This window comes from Equus przewalskii, chromosome 1 (genome assembly GCF_037783145.1).
Source record: "Equus przewalskii isolate Varuska chromosome 1, EquPr2, whole genome shotgun sequence".
NCBI classification, from domain to species: Eukaryota; Metazoa; Chordata; class Mammalia; order Perissodactyla; family Equidae; genus Equus; species Equus przewalskii.
This window is the reverse complement of record NC_091831.1, coordinates 130,097,903-130,120,652: the sequence shown is the minus strand read 5'-3', so window position 1 is coordinate 130,120,652 and position 22,750 is coordinate 130,097,903. Positions and strand designations below refer to the sequence as shown.

At 43.5% G+C, this 22,750-nt stretch overlaps 1 protein-coding gene across 1 annotated transcript; it reads right to left on the bottom strand.

The window, feature by feature from the left end:
* Window positions 1-263: 263 nt before the first annotated feature.
* C2CD4B (C2 calcium dependent domain containing 4B) lies at window positions 264-1,802 on the bottom strand. Its single transcript, XM_070623465.1, has 2 exons — window positions 1,674-1,802; window positions 264-1,479 (listed from the first exon to the last, which is right to left on the bottom strand). The coding sequence occupies exon 2, from the start codon at window positions 1,438-1,440 to the stop codon at window positions 376-378; it is 1,065 nt and encodes a 354-aa protein (XP_070479566.1). The 5' UTR covers window positions 1,441-1,479; window positions 1,674-1,802; the 3' UTR covers window positions 264-375.
* Between the last annotated feature and the right edge of the window lie 20,948 nt (window positions 1,803-22,750).

Below are 22,750 nucleotides of genomic sequence, written 5' to 3'. Positions count from 1 at the left end.
TTAAGGAATAACTTTTTTTAAAAAAAACGTAAAACGTTTAGCATTGATATAAAGCGGGGAGGAAAATCAACGCAGATGGGGTGTAGTTCCTTTCTCTCTTCCAATCACAAGCCAACCCTTTCGCCTTTGAATGTGAAAATGGTCCGGAAAAGGGGATTAGATGCTGTGAATAGCAGAGGGAGTCATTATTTTTCCGTTCCCTACCAATAAATGACAAAAGCGGACATATAAGAACGAACATGTCAATAAAGCAAGATCGGGAATAGAAAAGTGAATAAATAACATTTATTTTGTACAAGGCGGCTGTCCGTGTCCCCGTGTCCGCGAGCCGGCGGGCAGACAGCGCCCGAGGGCAGGCCCGGGCCGCCCGCGCCCTCAGAGGAGCAGCAGGGGGCCCAGCAGCAGCTCGCCTTGGCCCAGCCGGCGGCCCCGCTCCAGGCCGCGGCCCTTGCGCTCGGCCTTGACGCGCACGGCCAGGCGGCGCACCTCGTCCTCCGAGAGCCCGTCCAGGCACAAGTCCTGCTCGAAGGCGGCCTGGTGGCTCCGCCGCACCACGGCGCCGCGCTGCGGCCGGGTCGGGCCGGATGGCTGCAGGATGAAGCTGACGCGGCAGCCGACGGCGCGGGGCTCGGCGGCCCCCGCGGCCAGGCCCTCGGCGCGGAGCAGCCGGACGCGGAGGCGCCCGCTGGCCGGGCTGTACTGGGCGGCCAGGCGCAGGGAGCCGCCGGCGCGGCCCAGAGCCACGGTGCCCTCGGCCTCCAGGCGCTCGGGCCGCGGGATGGAGGGCGGCGGCGCGGCGGACGCGGCCCGGGCGGGGGGCGTGGAGCCGGCGGCGCGCTCCTCGTCCTCGTCGCCGTCCCCGCTGGACACGGAGCGGGCGCGGGCCAGGCCGCCCCTCCTCCGGGCCCGCAGCGCGCGTCTCAGCAGCCCTTCGGGGGCGCGCAGGAGACAGCGGCCGCGGGGCCGCGGGGCGAGCGCGTCCCGGGGCGGGCGGGGGCCGCCGGGGGCCGCGGGGGTGGTGGCGGGGGCTCCGGCCCGGGGGACGAGGTGGGTGTCGCCGCCGCCGAGGGTGCGGGCACGGGGGCCCCCGAGGAAGAGCGACTCCTTGCGACGGGTGTGCGGGCTCTCGAGCAGCGCGCAGAAGCCGTAAGCGGTGCGCGCGCGGGGCAGGTGCGGCAGCGAGAGCGCGGCCTGCGAGCGCGGGTCCCAGTCCGTGCGCGCGGCGCTGTCGTCGGCCCCTCGGGGCCACAGGTCCGGCTCGGCAGCGCATCGCCGGGGCAGAGCGGCGGCCGAGGGCGGAGCCTCGGGCGCGCAGGGCGCGGGCAGCCGCGGCGGGATGCAGAACTCGGGGATGCGGCCCGGGGTGAGCACGTTGGGGCAGGCCGACTCCGGAGCGGCGCTGCCCGCGGCCGAGGCGCGGAGTTTCCCGAGAAGCCGCATCCTCCCAGGCTGGGGCTGGAGTGGCGGAGAGACGCGCTCCTGCAGGAGAGAGAAAACTGCTGAGTTCGGGCGCCTGGGGCCCCTCGAGACGTGGCTGGACCCCTCCCCAACCCCTCTGAGGGGACCCATGTGCCTAAGACCCCGGCCGGTCCGAGTCGAGCTCTCGCGCACCCACAAACCCGCCCGGCCTTCCATTCATTGATACTAAACAAACGAAAAAATAGAAATCAGACCTTTCCCTCTTCTTCAGTCACTCTGGGGCCTGAGTTGCAAGTTCAGTGACCGTTACCTCCAGCTCCCAGCTTCAGCATTGTGGCCGGGACAGCGGCGCTCCTCTTTATACCCGTAGCTTGAGTCCCGCCCAGCTGGCCTGGAGCCCAACCCCTGGAGGCACTGGACAGCCCGCCCGCCCTCCCGGCCACCCCTTCTCTCCAGAGCCGGGGGACCCAGAAGCGGGTGCTCGGTTGTGAGCGAAGCTGTCGCGGCAGCAGGCACCCTGTGGTCAGCCCTGGGACCTCTGTCCGTTCTGCCTGTGTGGAGCCCCTCACGCTTGTGAAAGCTTGCAGGTGAAGAGAGGACGCCTCGTCACCTTGCCAAGGGAGAATTGGCAGCTGAAAAGGCTGGCGACCTCCTGGAGAAGGTGAAGCAGGACAAGGAAGCAGGAAGTTCCTTTTTTGCTAGGAGCTAAACCCTGTCACCCTGCGTGTGACCTACACGCCCTAGGGGCTTCTGTTTTACTGTCTCCACGCACCTGCCATGTGTAGACCAACATGGTTTCCATGGTACTCGTGTACTTATTTTCCCGTCTCCCTCTGCTGGACAGTGGCCTCCTTAACAGCATAGGACCCGGCTCAGTCAATGCCATAAATGCTGGTGAAGTGGGTGAATTAATGTACGCAAAAAATTTCTGAACGACTGCAGGCTCTGCCTGTCATCTTGCTTGTCAGAAAGATGGAGCTTCTGGCTCATGCCCCAAAAATAACAGTTGATATTTCCAAAGCTACCCCTTTTCTCTCTGCTCCGGCATGGAGGTATCCAGGTAGAAAGCACCTTACAGAAAATCTAGGTTGTCTCTTTCCACCCACCAGCCTTCATTTTCTAAGTGAGAAAACTGGAGCCCCAGAGGGATTTGGGGAAATTTCAAATTCCGTAAAGGTTAGATAGGGTTAGTTCATGCAGAACCTAAAACTTGCCATTTCCTCTTTATTTGGCTTTGCATGTGATGCTTCCTGTTATCTGAAACGCCCCTTTTCTGCTTTTCCTCTCTGTAGGAACTGCTGTTTATTCTCCATAATTCAGTCAGAGAGCATCCCCTTCAGAACCCTTTACCCAGCTCCCCCATTAGAGTTCATCAACCTCTCCTCATTCCCTCCGTACACCTACTGTGTGCCACCTTTGCTGCATTTAGTGTGCTGCTTTGGAACTTGGGGTTTACAGATTTGAGTCTCCTAATAGCCTGTGAGTTTCTCGAGGGCAAGGACTGGGGCAACTCAACCAGAGTGGAGTTTGGAGGACCTATTACGAACATATGTAAAATAAAATAAAAGTGCTACTATCCAGAATCTGGGTCTGCCTCGATCCCAGTTGCCTTATCCAAGGGACAAGCCTAGCTGTTTTATTCATCTCATCCAATTCCAGCACCTGGGGATACAATGCCAGGCAAATAATAAGTGCTCGGTAAATATCTGATGAATTATATTGTGTTGAATTAAGCCTGATCTGCAATCTAGGTCTTATGACTGTCAGGTGCCTTTAACCACGTATCTCTCTAACTGCATCATTCAATTTCTTTCTCACAATGAGCTAGTGAGGTGGACATTGCTTCTGTTTACCAGATGAGAAACTGAGGCACAAGTTATGAATTAGCCCACATATCATAAGTCCTAGCTTTATGTTAATTTCTTCCTTCCTTCCTTCATCCATTCACTCATTTCAACATAATTCACTGAGTCTGTTGTCTATCAGGCATTGTGTGTGTGTGGCTTGTATTGCACTTGACACCCAAACTGTTAATTCTTAAAGTGATTCAGTCTTCTATTAAGTACTTTCCACTATCCTTGCTTTGGAATAAGTACCGTTATTTCCAAATCCTTACAGGTAGGGAGATTGAATGTTTTCCTGGGTTGATAATGAATGCTTTCTTAGTTGATCACTGTTCTCCTCTAAGATAGGCTGTTTTGATAGGACAAGCATGAATCAACATACAGCCGGGAAGCAGTAATTATTCCTACTGAAGACAAACTTGCAAGCAGAGGAGGCCCCAGGGGTCTCTGCCTGGATCATTGGCTTCTGATTCTTCAGGCTAATCTGCAAATTTGTGGGTGAATTGTCTTCTCTAAATGAGGGCATACCTGCATTATGTCCTGCCCATGTGCCAGCTCACTTCAAATTAGATCTCAGTGAAAATGGCTTTCACTCTCCTGAGGGCCTCTGTGACGTGAACACACAAACGTCTCATCAGTAGGTAAATGCCACCGAAAGCAAGACATCGGATTTGAGTAATTGTGCTACTAGAACGTCCGTATTCAGAGAACAACATAAGCATGGCTATAAACACAGTCTCTATCTAGAGGGTTTCCCCAAACCATTAATTTTCTATGAATCAATATTCTCAGAACAGAAAATAAGATACAGGGAAATTAAATTACTTACCTGAGGATACACTCCAGTCATTCATTCATTTAAACCCATAGCTGCAGGCTGTGTCCCAGTCAGAGGCCTGATTTCCTTCCTGATTCTGAAAGCACACTGGGGAAAGTGAAAAACAACCCCTTAGTGGAAATTCTGATCACTCCAGTTGTTTCGTTTTTTTCTATTTATTTATTTATTTTATTGAAGTAACATTGGATTATAACATTATATAACTTCCAGGTTACATCGTAATATATTTCGAGTTCTGTGTGGATTACATCCTGTTCATCACCCAAAGACTAAGTACAATCTATCACCACACACGTGTACCTAATCACCCCTTTCACCTTCCTCCCTCCCCCCTTTCCCTCTGGTAACCACTAATCCAATCTCTGTTGCTATGTGTTTGTTTGTCGTTGTTTTTATCTTCTACTTATGAGTGAGATCATACGGTACTTGACTTTCTCCCTCTGACTTATTTCATCAGCATAATACCCTCAAGGTCCATCCATGTTGTCACAAATGCCCAGATTTCATCATTTCTTATCGCTGAGCAGCATTCCATTGTGTATATATGCGCCACTTCTTCTTTATCCATTCGTCCCTTGATGGGCACCTAGTTTGCTTCCAAGTCTTGGCTATTGTGAATAATGCTGTGATGAACATAGGGGTGCAAGTATCTTTATGCATTAGTGTTTTCAAGCTCTTTGGATAAATACCCAGCAGTGGAATAGCTGGATCATATGGTAGTTCTATTCTTAATTTTCTGAGGAAACTCCATACTGTTTTCCACAGTGGCTGTGCCAGTTTACACTCCCACCAGCAGTGTATGAGGGTTCCCTTCTCTCCATGTCTTCTCCAACACTTACTGTTTCCTGTCTTGTTAATTATAGCCATTCTGACCAGATTGAGGTGGTATCTCATTGTAGTTTTGATTTGCATTTCCCTGATAGTTAATGATGTTGAACATCTTTTCATGCGCCTGTTGGCTATCCGTATATTTTCTTTGGAGAAATGTCTGTTCAGATCTTTTGCCCATTTTTTAAACTGGGTTGTTGGGGTTTTTTTGTTGAGATGTATGAGTTCTTTGTGTATTTTGGATATTAACCCCTTAACAGATATATGGCTTGCAAATATCTTCTCCCAATCGTTAGGTTGTCTTTTCATTTTGTTGATGGTTTCCTTTGCTGTACAGAAGCTTTTTAGTTTGATGCAGTCCTATTTGTTTATTTTTTCTACTGTTTCCCTTGCCCTGTGGGACATGGTATTTGAAAAAACGCTGCTAAGACTGATGTCGAAGAGCGTACTGCCTATGTTTTCTCCCAGAAGTTTCATGGTTTCAGGTCTTATGTTCAAGTCTTTAATCCATCTCGAGTTGATTTTTGTGCATGGTGTAAAATAACGGTCTGTTTTCATTCTTTTGCATGTGGCTGTCCAGTTTTCCCAAAACTGCTTATTGAGGAGACTTTCTTTCCTTCATTGTATATTCTTAGCTCCTTCATTGAAGATTAACTGTCCATGTATGAGTGGGTTTATTTCTGGGCTCTCGATTCTGTTCCATTGATCTGTGTGTCTGTTTTTGTGCCAGTACCATGCTGTTTTGGTTACTATAGCTTTGTAGTATATTTTGAAATCAGGGAGTGTGATACCTCCAGCTTTGTTCTTTTTCCTCAGGATTCCTTTGGCTATACAGGGGTTTTGTTGTTCCATATAAATTTCAGGATTTTTTGTTCTATTTCTGTGAAAAAGTTCTTGGAACTTTGATAGGGTTTGTGTTGAATCTGTAGATTGCTTTGGGTAGTATGGACATTTTAACTATGTTAATTCCTCCAATCCAAAAGCACGGAATATCTTTCCATTTCTTTATGTTTTCTTCCATTTCTTTCAACAATGTTTTATAGTTTTCAGTGTACAAATCTTTCACCTCTTTGGTTAAGTTTATTCCTAGGTATTTTATTCTTTTTTGTTGCAATTGTAAATGGGATTGTATTCTTAATTTCTCTTTCTGCTACTTCATTGTTAGTGTATAGAAACACCACTGATTTTTGTATGTTGATTGTGTATCCTTAGACTTGACTGTATTCATTTATTATTTCTAAAAGTTTTTTAGTGGATTCCCTAGGGTTTTCTATATATAAAATCATGTCATCTGCAAATAGCTACAGTTTCACTTCTTCCTTTCCTGTTTGGATCCCTTTTATTTCTTATTTTTCCCTGATTGCTCTGGCTAGGACTTCCAATACTATGCTAAATAAGAGTGATGAAAGTGGTCATCCTTGTCTGGTTCCTGATCCTTAGAGGGATAGCTCTCAGTTTTTCTCCGTTGAGAATGATATTAGTAGTGGGTTTGTCATATATAGACTTTATTATGTTGAGGTATTTTCCTTCTATAATCATTTTATTTAGAATTTTTATCATAAATGGATGTTGTATCTTGCCAAATGCTTTCTCAGCAGCTATTGAGATGATCATGTGATTTTTATTCTCCATTTTGTCGATGTAGTGTATCATCTTGATTGATTTGTGGATGTTGACCCATCCCTGCATCCCTGGAATGAAACCCACTTGATCATGATGTATGATCTTTTTAATGTATTGTCGTATTCGATTTGCTAGTATTTTGTTGAGGATTTTTGTATCGATGTTCATCAGTGATACTGGCTTGTGATTTTCTTTTTTTGTGTTGTCATCTGGTTTTGGTATCAGGATAATGTTGTCTTCAAAGAATGAGTCCGGAAGCTTCCCCTCCTCTTCAATTGTTTGGAAGAGTTTGGGAAGGATAGGTATTAGTCTTGTTTGAATGTTTGGTAGAATTCACCAGGGAAGGCGTCTGGTCCTGGACTTTTATTTTTGCGAAGGTTTTTGATTACTGTTTCAGTCTCCTTACTGGTAATTGGTCTTTTCAAATTCTCTACTTCTTCTTGATTCAGTTTTGGAAGGTCGTATGATTCTAAGAATTTGTCCATTTTTTCTAGATTGTCTAATTTGTTGGTGTATACCCTTTCGTAATCTTATAATCTTTTGTATTTTCTGAGGTGTCCATTGTAATTTCTCCTCTTTCATTTCAGATTTTATTTATTTGAGCCTTCTCTCTTTTTTTCTGGGTGAGCCTAGCTTTTCTTTTCAAAGAACCAGCTCTTGGTTTCATTGATTTTTTTCTATCTATTTTTTAGTTTCTATTTCATTTATTTCTGCTCTGATTTTTATTATTTCCTTCCTTCTGCTCATTTTGGGCTTTCTTTGTTCTTCTGTTTCCATTTCCTTTAGGTGGACTGTTAGATTGTTTGCTTGGCATTTTTCTTGTTTGTTGAGGTAGGTCTGAATTGCTATAAACTTCCCTCTTAGAACCACTTTTGCCATATCCCATAGATTTTGGCATGTCATACTTTCATTTTCATTCATCTCCAGGTATTTTTTGGTTTCTCCTTTGATTTCTTCATTGACCCAATCATTGTTTAGTAGCATTTTGTTTACTCTCCACATTTTTGTGGCTTTTCTGGTTTTCTTACTGCAGTTGATTTCTAGTTTCATACCTCTGTGGTCAGAAAAGATGCCTGGTATTATTTTGATCTTCTTAAATTTATTGAGACTTGTTTTGTGGCCTAATATGTAATCAATCCTGGAGAATGTTCTATGTGCCTTTGAAAAGAATGTGTATTCTGCAGTTTCTGGATGGAATGTTCTATGTATATCTACTAAGTCCATCTGGTCTAATGTGTCGTTTAAGGCCAGTGTTTCTTTATTGATCTTCTGTTTGGATGATCTATCCATAGATGTAAATGGAGTGTTAAAGTCTCCTAGTATTATTGTGTTACTGTCTATTTATTCTTTTATGTCTATTAATAATTGCTTTATGTATTTGTGCTCCTATGTTGGGTACATAGATATTTACAAGTGTTATATCCTGTTGTTGAACTGTTTCCTTTATCATTATGTAGTGCCCTTCTTTGTCTCTTGTCACAGTTTTTGTTTTAAAGTCTATTTCGTCTGATGTAAGTATTGCTACCCCAGCTTTCTTTTCTTTGCTGTTTGCATGGAGTATCTTTTTCCATCCTTTCACTTTCAGTTTGTGAGTGTCTTTAGTTCTGAAGTGTGTCTCTTGTATGCAACATACATATGGGTCTTGTTTTTTCATCCAATCGGCAACCCTATGCCTTTTTATTGGAGCATTTAGTCCATTGACATTTAAGGTAGTTACTGATAAATATGTATTTATTGCCATTTTGCTACTTTTTTTTCTGGGTGTTTTAGTGGTTCTTTTCTCTTCCTTTCTTCTCTTGCCCTCGTCCCTTGTGGTTTGATGGCTTTCTTTAGTAATATGTTTGATTTCTTTCCTCTTATTTATTTATTTGTTTGTTATAGGTTTCTGGTTTGTAATACCATGAGGTTCCTATATAATATTCTATGTATATAGCAATCTATATTGAGTTGATAGTCTTTTTAGCTTGACCTCTTTCTAAAAGCTTTACTCTTTACTCCCCTCTTCCCACATTTTATGTTTTTGAAATTATATCTAACCTCTTATTTTGTTTGTGTCTGTCCATTGCCCTCTTATCATGGAAATAGGTAATTTTAGTACTTTTGTCTGTTAACTTTCATATTATCTTCATAGGTGGTTGATCTGCTACCTTTACTGTATTTTTGCCTTTACTAGTGATTTTATTGCCTGTTGTTGTTGTTTTTGATAATTTTCTTATCTCTACTTTGGTCTTCTCTTTCCCACTTAAATAAGTCCTTTCAGTATTTCTTGTAGAACTGGTTTCTTGATGAAACTCGTTTAATGTTTGCTTCTCAGGGAAACTCTTTATCTCTTCTTCCATTCTGGATGATAACCTTGTGGATAGAGCATTCTTGGCTGTAGGTTTTTTCCTTTCAGCACTTTAAATAAGTCTTGCCACTCTCTTCTAGCCTGTAGGGTTTTGGCTAAGAAGTCCACCGATAGCCTTATGGGCTTTCCTTTGTATGTCACTTGTTGCCTTTCTCTTGCCACTTTTAAGGTTCTCTATCTTTAATTTTGGATATTATAATTATAATGTGTCTTGGTGTGGGCCTCTTTGGGTTTATCTTGTTTGGTGCTCTCTGTGCTTCCTGTACTTGGAAGTCTGTTTCCTTCCTTAGGTTAGGAAAGTTTCCAGCTATCATTTCTTCAAATAGATTCTCTGCCCCTTTGTCTCTCTCTTCTTCTGGGACACCTATAATACACATGTTAGTGCACTTGATATTGTCCCCGAGTTCCCTTAGACTGTTCTCATTCTTTTTAATTCCTTTTTTTTCAATCTGTTCATCTTGGGTGATTTCCTCCAGTCTTTTGTCCAGCTCACTGATCCATTCTTCTGTATCATCTTCTCTGCTATTGAGCCCCTCTAGTGAATTTTTCATTTCCAGTATTGTACTCTTCATTTTGGATTGGTTCTTTTTTATATTTTCTAATTCATTGTTGAAGTTCTCACTGTGTTCATCCAGTCTTCTCCCAAGATTGGTGAGCATCCTTATGAGTTTTTGTTTAACTCTGTGTCAGGTAGATTGCTTATTTCTGTTTCACTTAGTTCTTTTTCTGGGGTTTTGTCCTGTTCCCTTGCTTGGAACATATTCCTTTGCCTCCTCATTATGCCTCTTTCTCTGTGCTTACGTCTATGTATTAGGTGAGTCAGCTATGTCTCCTGTTCTTGGAGAAGTGGCCTTATGTAAGAGATGCCTTTTGAGGCCTGGCAGTGTGCTTCCCTCTCATCACCAGTCCAAATGTTCCAGGAGTGACCCCTGTGTGGGCTACTTGTGTCCTTCTGCTGCAGCAGGGTTGCTCTTACTGCAGGTACCCAGGGAGTCAAGGCTTTTCTTCCCTGTCTGGCTATTCGTAAACTGGGTTTGGGGAGCCCCGGCACCATTTCTACAAGGTTTAATAGCACACTCCTATTGCAGTTTTCTTGTTAATTGAGTAGGCACCCAGTGAGCTGGTTGCTAGGCTCAGGGGGTTACATTTGCTGTAGGCCTCAGGCCTGCAAGGCTGTTGTCAGCTCTCTTAGGATGCAGCTGAATGGGGCTGGCCCAGGGCACAGGAGCACCCAATTGTTTCAGGCTTTGGAAGGTGGGGCCAATTCCCTTTGTGGCTGTTCATGAAGCACAGGTCTTCTGCTGCTGATAAGCCCTACCCCCCCCCCCCCCCACACACACACAGGTCCACACATGCCATCAACACAGCCCTGGTCTGTGCACACTTCCTGACCCCCTGGAGTGTACCCAGTCACCCCACTGCAGAGGCCCCCACCTCTCCACCAATGCCCCCCAAAGTTCACCTGGTCCTCACACAGGCCATGCCCCACAAAGGCAGACACACTCACCTGCCTGTAGAGGATCAAGACACCTTGTCTATGCAGGCCAACAAGTAGCTTGAGGGTTTGCTGTTGTGTGGGGCCAGTCCCTAGGACGAGCTGCTTGCCCTGACTGAACTGGATTAAATCTGGCTCTAGTGGGTGTGGCAGACCCCTGAGGTAATGGACCAGGGGAAAAACTTAAGTGGCATCTGCTAGCATCTGTGTCAGCATGCCTTTGCTAGGTCATAACAATGGCTGCCACCAATGACTCAGTCTCTGAAGAGGTCTCACCTCTCACCAGGATGCACCCAGAACCTACCAGGTGAGTCTCTTTTCACCAAAGGACTGTGCACCTTTTTTCCTGGTGATTTTAGGTTGCTCTCTGAAATGGGTGAATTTGTCCATGGGCCCTTTAAGAGCTGGCTTTATTCTGCTTATGTCAATAGCTTTTCTGGGGGTATCCCCCGTTGTAGTTAATAGTCAGTGAAGCCAGATAGTAGGACATTCATCTCATTTGTGCTAAGTCTGAAGGATGCTTATAGTGGTAACATGCCCCCGCTAAGGTGCCCACTTCTCCAGGGAGGTCTGTATGCCTTAGGGTGGCTCCCACATAGCCAGTTGTGAAGGTCCATGGCTCAAAGGTGGCTTTTTTTCTCTCCAGAAGGAATTTCTGCCTCTTCCGTCTCAGTCAGGATGGTCCCTTGTTGTGGGGGTTCTTTTTATCTAGTTTTCAATTCTCTCTCCAGGGTAATTTTTCCAAGAATAGTTGTAAACTGGTTGTGTTTGTGGGAAGAGGTGAGTTCAGAGGCCACCTCTGCCACCATCTTGACAAGATCTCCCCTGTCTCATTAATTTGTGCCTTATGAGCACACAAGGTTCTCCATCATCCTATATTCAAAGCTATGAAATTCTTATTTCAAAGAAACTATTCCAGTAATATTATTAACGTTTACTGAACACTCCCTATGCACTGGGTCTTATTTAATCCCTAAACCACCCTCTAAAGAAGGTAAGGATGTAGAAACTATGACTCACAGAGGATAAACAATTTTTCAAAGTCTCTCGTACAATAAGAGCAGAGCTGGAACGCAAACCCAGCTCCCTCTGCCTCATTACCCTGTGTGTTTATAACCACTTCCCTATAGTGCCTCTCTCAAAGCTGTTTCTCCTGAACCCGTCTCCTCTATAGGTGGTTAGATAAAAGAAAAAGGGGCCTTTATTCCAAGGCATTAAGTTGAAACTATACACCTTATTGTTTATAACAGCACCTAATAGGTTACAGCATGGAATTGTTGTAAGCAGGACATCGGTATGCATCACTAGTTGTGCTTAGTAGTGCTGTACCATCTGTAAACAGAATCCTTGTCCTCCCAGGAAGCATGTTTATTCTCTTTATTTATATCATACCTTGTTCCAAAACAGAATTGGAGGTAACTTACATAACAAAGACCCAAGGAATTTATCATTGGCTAGAGCCTGACATGTTAAAAATGGAAAAGACATGCAGTTAACTGGGTAAAGGACCCTTGAATGAGGTCACAAACTGACACACATCAATATCTATGCCCCCGGAATAGTAAGGACAAGATGAAAAGAGAGTTAGAGAGGCTCCAGTGGGAAGGCTTGGGGTGGTGAGAAGTCCTACAGGAGCATCATGGTCCACTAGCCTTGGAAAACCAATGAAGACCTAGTCTGAATGTCCAGTGGTGTGCAAATGGCCATGTCCCCTTCACAGAAAAAAAATAAAGTCATGGAAAGTTATCATTATGAAGACTGTAGCAAGACAGAAACAGGTTTCTGATGGAGCTTTCAATGAAACTAGAAATATACAAAATTATATATCCCTTAACATCACAATTGGATAAAGATGTGGTTCCCTAAGGCCCAGAACTGGAAGGAGATATAAAACATCACAGCAATTTCTTTTTTGCTGGTATTGAAATTTTTATCAATTTATTTGCGGGTTCATTGAAAGTTAGTTTGAGTAAGCTCACAAAAATATATGTGACATGATCAGATAAAATAAAATAGAAAGAAGTAGGTGAAGTAATTGGAACAGAAGGAAAATAAGGGTAGGGAAGATATGATAAAACCAGAAACACGGTTCGAATGGAAAACATGTAGTGAAGCTTTGTAATTGCCACAGCACCACAGGAGCAGCCCAGGATCTGGCATCAGAAGAGCTGACTTTGAGCTCTATTTCAGCAATTTACTTTTTCTGTCTCCTTAAGCAAGTCATTGCATCTCCAATACGTCTTGTGTTCATCTGTAAGATGGGAAAGATGCTAATTCCTTCCTGAAGATAGAATGGGAACTTGCAGGTGAAAGTACTCTTTAAGTCATAAAGGGCCCTCGATCCTTTACTTGCTGTTTCCTGAAAGCACTATGTTTTCTCATTTCCATGCCTTTCATATGTCCCCCCAACCCCTGCCCTGCCTTCAAGACTCCTATTCTTCCTTCTGGGACTGTGTTCAAACAACACTTCCTCCTGAAAGTCCTCTATGGCTGCCCAGGCTTGGTCATATGCCCCCTTTCAGTGATTGTCCTTCAGGGGGAAGGCCAGGCAGGGCAGTGAATTTTGGAGCCTCTCAAACTCAGATACACAATCCCACTCTGCCATTTTCTACGTGTGCAATCTTGGCCAAGTTAGTAAAACCCTCTGGGCTCCAATCTTATCTATTAAGTGAGAGTAACAGTATCTATTACCTCCATTTTGTGAGGATTAGAGATAGGCCATAGAAAGCACAGGTGCCTAATAGACCTTCGTAAATTTTGGTTATTACTACTAGGATAATTTCCTTAGATTAAGTTTCCCTTGTTAAACCTTCAAAATTGCTTAATTTGCTAAAGCACATTTTCTATATTTACCTTTGAAAGTATAGCTTTTGAAAACAGCTTATGAAAAATATATGAAACATTTTTTAAAAACAAACTAGTTCCTTGTCCATATTAAAAGAGCTTCAAAGAATTGCAGACTATTTAATATTATTACAGCTAAATCTTTATCAAATTAACAAGTGGAGGTCAAGGTTAATCAAATCAATCTCCATTTTTTTCTTCCTCAAGAGGAGTGTCTAGACTCTTCCTATTGTGTGTTTTTCTCTCCAGATCTCTATCTAATCTAATTCGTCGTTACTTTTTAAGAGTCTTCAGCTGGTTAGACTTTCTCCTTTGACATCAGATATTGATCTCCTTTATGTTGGTGCCATGTGCATAGTACTTCAAGCCAATTCTACAAACATTACTTATTCAATCCTCACAATAATCATGTCAAATTCATACTCATTTTACAGACAAGGAAACTGAAATTCAGTATTTCATTCAAGATACACCAGCACTTGGCTGAGCAATTTCTCAGACCCCTGGTCTTGACTCCATAGCTTATGTTCTTTTCCCAAAACAGTGTTTTCAGTTGCTTATGGCCCAGTGTGTTTATAAAATATACTGGAAACTTTGTTTCTTAACTAAAGCTGCCCAGACACAAATTTTCAGGAGAAAGTAAGAAGTAACTTTTGCATGTATCATCTCCTTCTGGCTACTCTCCTCAACTTTTGTCTACCTTGAAAAGTTTCTGTTCCAAGAGTTTTTTCTGCAGTCCCCCCTCAGACTCATCCCCATGGATTCAATGTCATCTCTTTGTGCCTGGCTCTCGAGGCTGTGATAATCAGTGTCCACTCTCAACTCGAAGCAACCTGCCCTCCCTGTTCCTCTTAGGAGCTGGAAAGCAAACATGATGATGTCACTCCCTGCCTTCAAGCCTTCTGTGGTGCCCCACTGCCTTTGAGATACAGCCCAAGCTCCTCTGCCTGGTATGCAAGAATGCTGGTGATCTGGCCTCTCCCTACACTGAATCCAGCCCCATCTCCAGCTGTACCCACCATGCCTTCAATCACTTGTCTTGCTGTTTGCTGAAAGCCCATATTCTCTCACATCATGTGTGCTTATGCTGTTCTCTCTACCTGGAGAGCTCACCTCCCATCTGCCTTCATAACTCCTCTTCATTCTTTAAGACTTAGTTCAAGCATCACCTCCACCTAAAAGGTGGGCCTCCCCAGGCTGGGCCGTGCCCTCTGCTGGGACAGCACTTCTCAAGTAGTATTCAGATTGTTTATTTGCCTGTCTGTCTCTCCCCCAAAGCTCTTGGAAGGCGATTTTGTGTTTCACCTCCATACTCAGACCCCACACAGGACTGGCACGTGGCAGGTGGTCAAATGTTTGCTGAAGCTGGACACAGTCTTGCACTGCTATTTAACTGGGTTTTTTTGTATGTGTCCGTGCATCCTGTCTTTTCAGAGTTTTAAGCTCATTTGACGTTAAGAATCACTTCTTATATCTGTCCTCTTCCTCCTTTTGAGAATTTACCTTTATTGTTCATATTTTTGTCTGAAAAGGAACCAGGTGAGAAACTAGTATTAACTTTGAATTTCCACTCTAAGGGAGTTAGTATATTCTTTCCTGTGGTGCTTGTCTTAAGAGAACTGTTATAGCTTAATTCAAGTTATGTGCACTGTCATTAATGGTATTCGAATCTCCTTAAGTCACATGAATAGTCTTTTAAAATTTCAACCATGTAGGCACATTTACATTATAAAAGTGATTTATCATGATACCTTTATATTAAATCAAGTACTTGCTATGACTTATTAAGTTGATGAACACAGTGGTTGATGTATAACAGCTTATGTCTTTCTCCTGGGCTGTCTAGAAAATAAACTGTTCCAGTCTTGATCCCCAACCAACTGTCTGATCTTAGTTGGTCACTGATTTATTTGTCTTTTCTCCACGAATAGCAACCAAAGTTTGAAGTATTCCATTCTCCTTCTCACCAGTAACTGCTATAATGTTGGCCAAAAGCAACATTCCTGGTGAAGATTTATTGTGTTTCTCTGTCCACAGTAGCTAAACTCCATTCACATTTTCTTCAATTTTTCTTTTTTAGGTTTGTTTAAAAAAGACGTTTCATATACACAAAAAAATCCCAAAGTATAATGTATTGAAATATAGTGAACACCTATTTACGTACCAACCAGCTTAAGAAATAAACTCTTTTCCAAACAGTTGAAGCCCCCTAGGTAACCCTTCTTGACCACATCTTTGTCCCTTTCCTTTTCCAGAGCTAAGTACTATCCTGAATTTTGGGCTTAATGTTCTCTCTTTTTAAATATTAGCTTTACTACATATATATCTCCCTAAAAATTATTGTTTTATTTTCTGTTTTTGAACTTTATAAAAATAGTAATACTATAAATATTCTTCTGCAACATGCTCTTCTTCACTCCACATTCTATTTGTAAGAATCATTTCGGTATACAGGCATAGCTCTAGTTCGTTTATTTTCCCTGGTGTAGAGTGTTCCATTGTATAAACATACCTCATTCTCTTGCTGACGGATGTTTGGGTTGTTTCCAGTTTTTCCAGTGCTGGTATGATCATTTGCCTTCTCAATCACCTGTGCACAGGTTTTCTAGAGTACATCTCTAGGAACAGAATAGCTGGTAATAGGGTATTTACATCTCTAGTTTTAATGCAAAATCACTTTCCTCATCAGTGGTATGTAAGATTTCCAATTGCTCCACATCCTCAACTACCTTTAGTATCATCAGGTTTTTAAATATTGCTAACATAGTGAGTATTGTGGGCTGCACTGTGTCCTCCCAAAATTCATATGTGAAGCCCTAACTCGCAGTACCTCAGAATGTGGCTGTATTCAGAATTAGGGTCTTTAAAGAGGTAGTTAGGGTTAAATTGGGTCAGTAAGGGGGGCCCTAATCTAATATGGCTGATGACCTTATAAGAAGAGGAGATTACGACACAGACATGCAGAGAGGAGGACACGTGAAGACACGGGGAGGAGATGGCCGTCTGCAAGCCAAGGAGAAAGGCCTCAGAAGAAACCAACTCTGCCGACACCTGGATCTTGGCCTTCCAGCCTCCAGAACTCTCCAGAAATAAATTTCCGTTGTGTAAGCCACCTAGTCTGTGCTACTTTGTTACGGCAGCCCCAGCAAACTAATATAGTTGAGTTAAAAATGGTAAACCATCATAGTTTTAATTGCCTTTCTCTGTTTACAATTGAAGTTCAGCAATTTTGCATGTGTTAACTAGCCGTTCAAGTTTCTTTTATAAGATTCTTTTAAAAGTCTTTCGCTTTTTATATTCTTATTGTGTTATTTCCTCCTCTTATACATATACACACACATTGGGCACGACTTCTTGGTCATTTTTTTTTTTTTAAAGATTTTATTTTTTCCTTTTTCTCCCCAAAGCCCCCCAGTACATAGTTGTATATTCTTCGTTGTGGATCCTTCTAGTTGTGGCATGTGGGACACTGCCTCAGCGTGGTCTGATGAGCAGTGCCATGTCCGCGCCCAGGATTTGAACTAACGAAACACTGGGCCGCCTGCAGCGGAGCGCGCGAACTTAACTACTCGACCACGGGGCCAGCCCCGACTTCTTGGTCATTTTTAAGTGCTGTAAACATAATCTCCCTGTGACCCGCTTTTCATATTTTTATGATGTCTTTTGAGAAATAGAAGTCTAAAATTTTTAATGTAATTAGATGTATCAATGTTTTTCGTTTGTGATTTTGCTTAAGAAATAATTCCCTGCCCCAAAGTCATAAAGGTATTTTTCTCTATTTTCTTCTGATGTTTTAAAAGTTTCACTTATTCACATTTAGGCCATTAATCCACCAACAGGCAGAATTTTCCGTCAGTATTCTCTAACAGTGGAAAGGGCTTCTTTAAGAGGTGGCACCCTCCCCATCTTTGGAGTCATTCAAGTAGTCTGGACAATCCTGAGGAAGGGATGTTGTTTGGAGGACTCGAGGGTCACATGGCTGTATAAACCATATTGTCTGTTTGGCCATGGATCTGAGTAGAACAGACAGTGTTGCTGGAAAATAATCCAACATTTCAAATATTACCCCAGAGTACTCAGTTATCGTATCTTAGCTACACGGACCTACTGTTTGTTATTTGAAAGCCGCAACCAACTCTACTAAGGCATTTAAGGTTGTGGACAATTCAGCAAAAGCTGTAAATTGACAAACTTTGCCACCTGTTGGTAACTGTGAACCTAGTTTCCTGCCTCACAACATGACTCTCCTCTAATTTCATGGTGGACACTGGGGACTAATGTTGCTCATTTTGATTTTTCATATTATGTCATCAGAGAAAACACAAATTGTGTGGGTTCCTATTCCAGCTCCATCGCTGTCGAGCTGTGCAAGCCTGAGCAAGTGTCTTAATTTAGTTAAGCTTCCAGTTTTTTAAGTCTATACAACGAGGTTAACAGTTGTAACTGCATCCTGGAGTTAGGCCAATTAGTAATCCATGTAAAGCCGTTAGGTGACAGGGTCTGGCATTTGCTCAGTAAATCTTCTCTATTTTTTGGTAGCAGAAGTAAAGGTAACATTTTGTCACTATACTCATTGTTATCATATCAGGTTAAATTCTGAAGACAGAGATGAGAATTTAAAAAGGAACAAAAGGAGGAAAGATGGCTAACTGAGCCAAGCTCTTTACAAAAGGTCCCTTAGCTCATCACTCCTCAGTCCTGCAGGGTTACAACGACCTAACCTTTAAAGATAAATTCTGGCTCAGAAAGTTTACACGTACAACTCCTCCTGAAGTTACTTGGTCTGTAACCAGAGCAAAGGTCTAAACGCTGTGAACTGATGCAAAAGCCTAAAGTCTGTCTGTGATGTCAACACTCACTGCCTTTTGGAAGTTACTTGAGGCTCAGACAAATTCATGGCCTTGTGCCCAGGGCCCAGTCTGCTTACCTTGCTGGTTTTGGGAAGTCAGTGCGGAGCTTCTTCGGAGTTGCTTCCTGACTTTGCACGACGTTTTGACAGACCTACCCAGGAGTCCAGAGCTGGGGAAAGCACACTGGCCTGCATCTCAGGATGCTTGGGGCTCTGGTCCTGACCCTACCATTTACCAGTGGGACCTCTGGGCAAGTCATTTAACTGTCCCAGATCTTGATTTCCCACACATGAAACAAGACACCGAGTGGTACCAGGTAATCTTAAAATTCGTTTCTAGAGCTTCATTCTCAGAACCCATAAACTCTACAGAGTAGCCACACAGAGTCCTGTAAGGAAGGCCCTCCTGGGCCACAGCCAAATCCAGACAGTGACTTCCCAGGTCCCCACACTCAGTTAGCTTTCCTCTCAGCCTCGCTGATTTCCCTGAGCTAGAAATGGACCTCTCAGCTCCTAAGTCACGTCCATGGCGCTCACCCGCTTATTAAAACTACAGCAATACTTGTCACCAGAGGATCTAAACAGATGGTCTCCCTAAAGCAGTTAGAAGTTGGCAACTTTGGGAATAGTGCCTGGATCAAGTTCTGGACTGAAAGACAGAAAACCAGAGCTATTTCTGCCTTCACTAGTTAAAGGTTTTGTGATAATGGCTGTGTTAGTTTCCTAGAGCTGCCGTAGCAAAGTAGCCCAGATTGGGTGGCTCACAACAGAAACTGATTGTCTCATAACACTGGAAGTTAGACGTCCGAAATGAAGGTGTCAGCAGGCCACACTCCCTCTGAAACCTAGGGGAGAGCCCTTCCGGGCCTCGCCTAGCCTCTGCTGGTTTGCCGGCCGTCTTTGGCCTTCTTTGGCTTGCAGCTGCAGCTCTCAGTCTCTGCCTCCATCATCACGTGGTGATCTCCCCGCCCTGTCTGTGTCTCTTCTCCTCTTCTAAGACATCAGTCATACTGGATTAAGGGCCTACCCCACTCCAGTATGACCTCACCTTAACTAACTACATCTGTAAAAATCCTATTTCCAAATATGGTCACATTCTGAGATACTGCAGGTTAGATCTTCAACAAATCTTTTTGGAGGACACAATTCAACCCATAACAATGATAAATCATACCTCTTCTGGTCCATCTGTCAGCAATGGCTGCCCAACCCAACTTAATACAGAGGAGGATGGGGGCAATTTCAGGACCTAAACAGGAAAAAAGGTAGGCATCCTCCTAAAAATTGAACCACCTGTCGCCAGCACATGAACCAGAGGTTGCGTCTACATCTCTGTTTCTTGGGTAGAGAGATTTATAATTGTTTCCTCTCCTGGGGAAATATGAAAGTTAGCCAGCTCAGCTAGGGCTCTGCAACTTTCCTGAGGTGGCTCTGGGTTGGCTGGCAGCCAACAGTTGCTGTTTAAGGAATAAAATCCCCTCATCGTGGATGAGGAAATTGCTGAATAAAGCCTGAAATTTCAAGGGAGGAAATAGGTTGTAAAAATATTTTTCCTCCTCTATAATGAAGAGGGCACGTGTGGTCACATGGGGGTCTGTGGACCTAGCATGTCAGTACAGAGAGGAGCGCTGAGGTCCCAGGCCAGCACCGGGTGAGGGACGCCACAAGAAGAGTGGCCTGCCTGTGAGAAGGCCTGGGCAGGGCCTGCCCACCTCCCCACCAACTTTTTCTCAGACCTGAGACCTGGGATCTTGGCGCCATTGGTGGGGAAAGAGCCACAGAGAATGACAAGTACAGAACCTCTTGTCCACTTCTTCAAGTGAGAGCCCTGAGCCAGATTTGATTTAACTTAGAAAGGAAATGTTACATTTCTGGCAACACCAGTATTGCGGAGAAATCTATAACTATAGATTTCTATAGATTTCTATCTATAACTATAACAATTAGAACTCAATATGATTGAACTTGTATTGTTTCTGTAAGACATATTATACACATCAACTCTTTGTCAGACCAAAACAGTCAACTCTTAGTGCCTATCACAGATTGGGGTCCCTGGGGAGCAGACACTGAGTTGGAGATGTGCCTGTAGGAAGGTTATTGGAAGGGATGCTCAGGAGGTACACCTGTGGGGAGGTGAAGAGAAGAAAGCAGAACTGGGGAGAGAGAGAGGAAAAGCCACAATGCTGTCCCAACACAGGCCTCAGCAGATTCCACGAAGAGCTCTGGGACTGGGAGAGCCCCGAAGAGCTGGGAGGAGCGGGCCTGTGACTGCATTAATCAAGCAGTGATTTGCTTAACCACCAGTGGTGGGAGTCAGGAATGGGACTTTAAATGGAGTTTGTATATTAAGAGTGGCCACTTCAGAGCCTGGGATATTTAGGAAAGCATGAGTCTGGGTAAAAAGAGAAGGTTTTGACCCATGTTCAAAACAGGGACCATGAGCTACATGTGACTATTGAGCATTTGAAATGCTAGCTCAAACTGAGATGTACTTTAAGTGTAAAATACAGACAAGATTTCAAAGATTTAGTATTAAAAATGTAAAATATCTCATTAATAACTTTCAATATTACGTCTTGACATGATAATGTTTTGGATATATTGAGTAAAATAAAAAAGAATATAAAAAAATTTCTCCTATTTCTTTTGCATAGTGCTGATACTTGGTGGGGAGCATAAATTCTCTGAAATACCTCCCCAAAGTAAAAGCAATATGAAGAAGAAACTGCCCCACAGGATACCTGCTAACCTCACAGTTCTACTTGGGGCTTTCAGAGGACAACCCCTGAAAAGGGCACTGGTTGACAAATGGACGCTGGGCACCGCAAGGCAAAATGGAACCCACACTACTTGATTAGTGTATGTGTCCAACTGTATATTTGAAATCCATCAACTCAGGGCAAGTTAAAGAAACAACACATCGTTGTAGAAAGCCATTAACATCTTCCTCTGGGAAAAGCCCTCAGGCCTTTCATAGAGAGCTGCACAGAAACTGCCCCATGGCGCCTACATAGTACATACTGACTGCAGTTGATCTGAGCGTTTGACAGAAGGATTCTGACCCTGTCCCAAGGAGGAAAATCAGTGACTTGGGAAAGTGCCTATAAGAAGGAATGGTTTACTCTTCATGGCACATATTGTTCTGTCTTTGGTTAACTTGTGTCTTGATTTTTATTACTGGTCAGTGTCCAAAATTAAGATGCAGTCAATGGTTACTCCAACCTGAGATGTTTATATGGAAAAGCACAAACTGGTTTACAATTCATACAAATCAATCTAAACCTGGGTAAGCTCTTTTATGATATTATTAGGTAACGTGTACAGAATTTTGGAGAACACTAAATAGGTTGTTATCATTTCCTCTTTTCAGTAGTCTACAAGGTATGTTTTCTATCAGCAATTAACAAGAGAGTAAAACTTGGGCTCCAAACTAATTCTAACATCCCTACTGGGAACAAATTTTGTTACACAGAATAAGATACAACTAATGAAGTGATTGCTGCCTGGATACTACTCTCCGAATTCCCTCATTTCCAGGTTTCAGAAATTCCTCCTCGCAGAGTGCCATCTGACGCCTTACGAGGAAGATGCCCACAATGAGCCATGATCAGTTTTGGTTGCTTAGCAGCACCCTTCTCAAACTACCCTCTCTGGAACTATGAAATGATGTACATTTTCCAGAAGTTTTATGAGAAAACTTGTCACATGTAGCAGGACATGCAAAACATAAACTGTAGATAGATTTTTGAGATGAAGTATGAAATGCCAAGAAATTTCAGCTGGCTCCAAATCTCCAGATCTTGAGGGGTACAGCTAGCAAGTGTTTGATGTTTCTGATGCCTCCATAGGAAGTCTGAGAAGCCTTGCCCAAGAGTAAACAAAGAATCCAAGAGCAGATGGTCACAGGCATTTGGGGGACACAGCATGGGATAAAGGGTAGCCCTGGAGGAACTTGAGTGAAAACCCCCCAAAGACAGATGTCACTTATGTTCCCATCTTCCTTGGTATTAGACAAATTTCAACACTTTAGTTCATAATCTGCCACCAGGTACTGCAACGTCAGAGATGACACTTACTTTCTGCTCTCAAAAAGCTCAGTTTAGTAGAGAAATGGACCTACTAAATCAAGGCATGGAGGTATATGACAAGTGTTTTGGGAAATCCAAAAAGCGTTAATTTTGTCTGGGGAAGACAAGAAACACTACAAGAAATAGTGGTGTTTGATCTGGGGCTTTACAGATAAATGAATTAGTCGGGTTCAACCACATGGCAAGCAAAGGTGCTAATACTCCCATCAGCAATGTCCATTCAACTCGGTTTAATAAATTGGGGCAACTTCAGTGCTGGGGCACAGACAGGAATCATCACAGGAACGGAATCAACTGTTCACACCACAGCAAGCAGAGGTCACCTTTCCACCTCTGCTTCTGGACCGGAGCATTCTTCAAATCCGTTTCCTTCCCTGGGAAATATGAAAGCTCCCCAATTTGGCCAATGTGCTGCCTCATCCCTGAGGCTTCCCCAGATTTGCTAAAGAACAACAGTTGCTGCTTAAGGAAATTTTAAGGGCTGTGAAAATATTTTTCCTTCTCCATAATAAACATTATAAAAGACAAACCTTGGTTCAGCTTAGATAAATATTTTCTCTTAAAATGTTGGC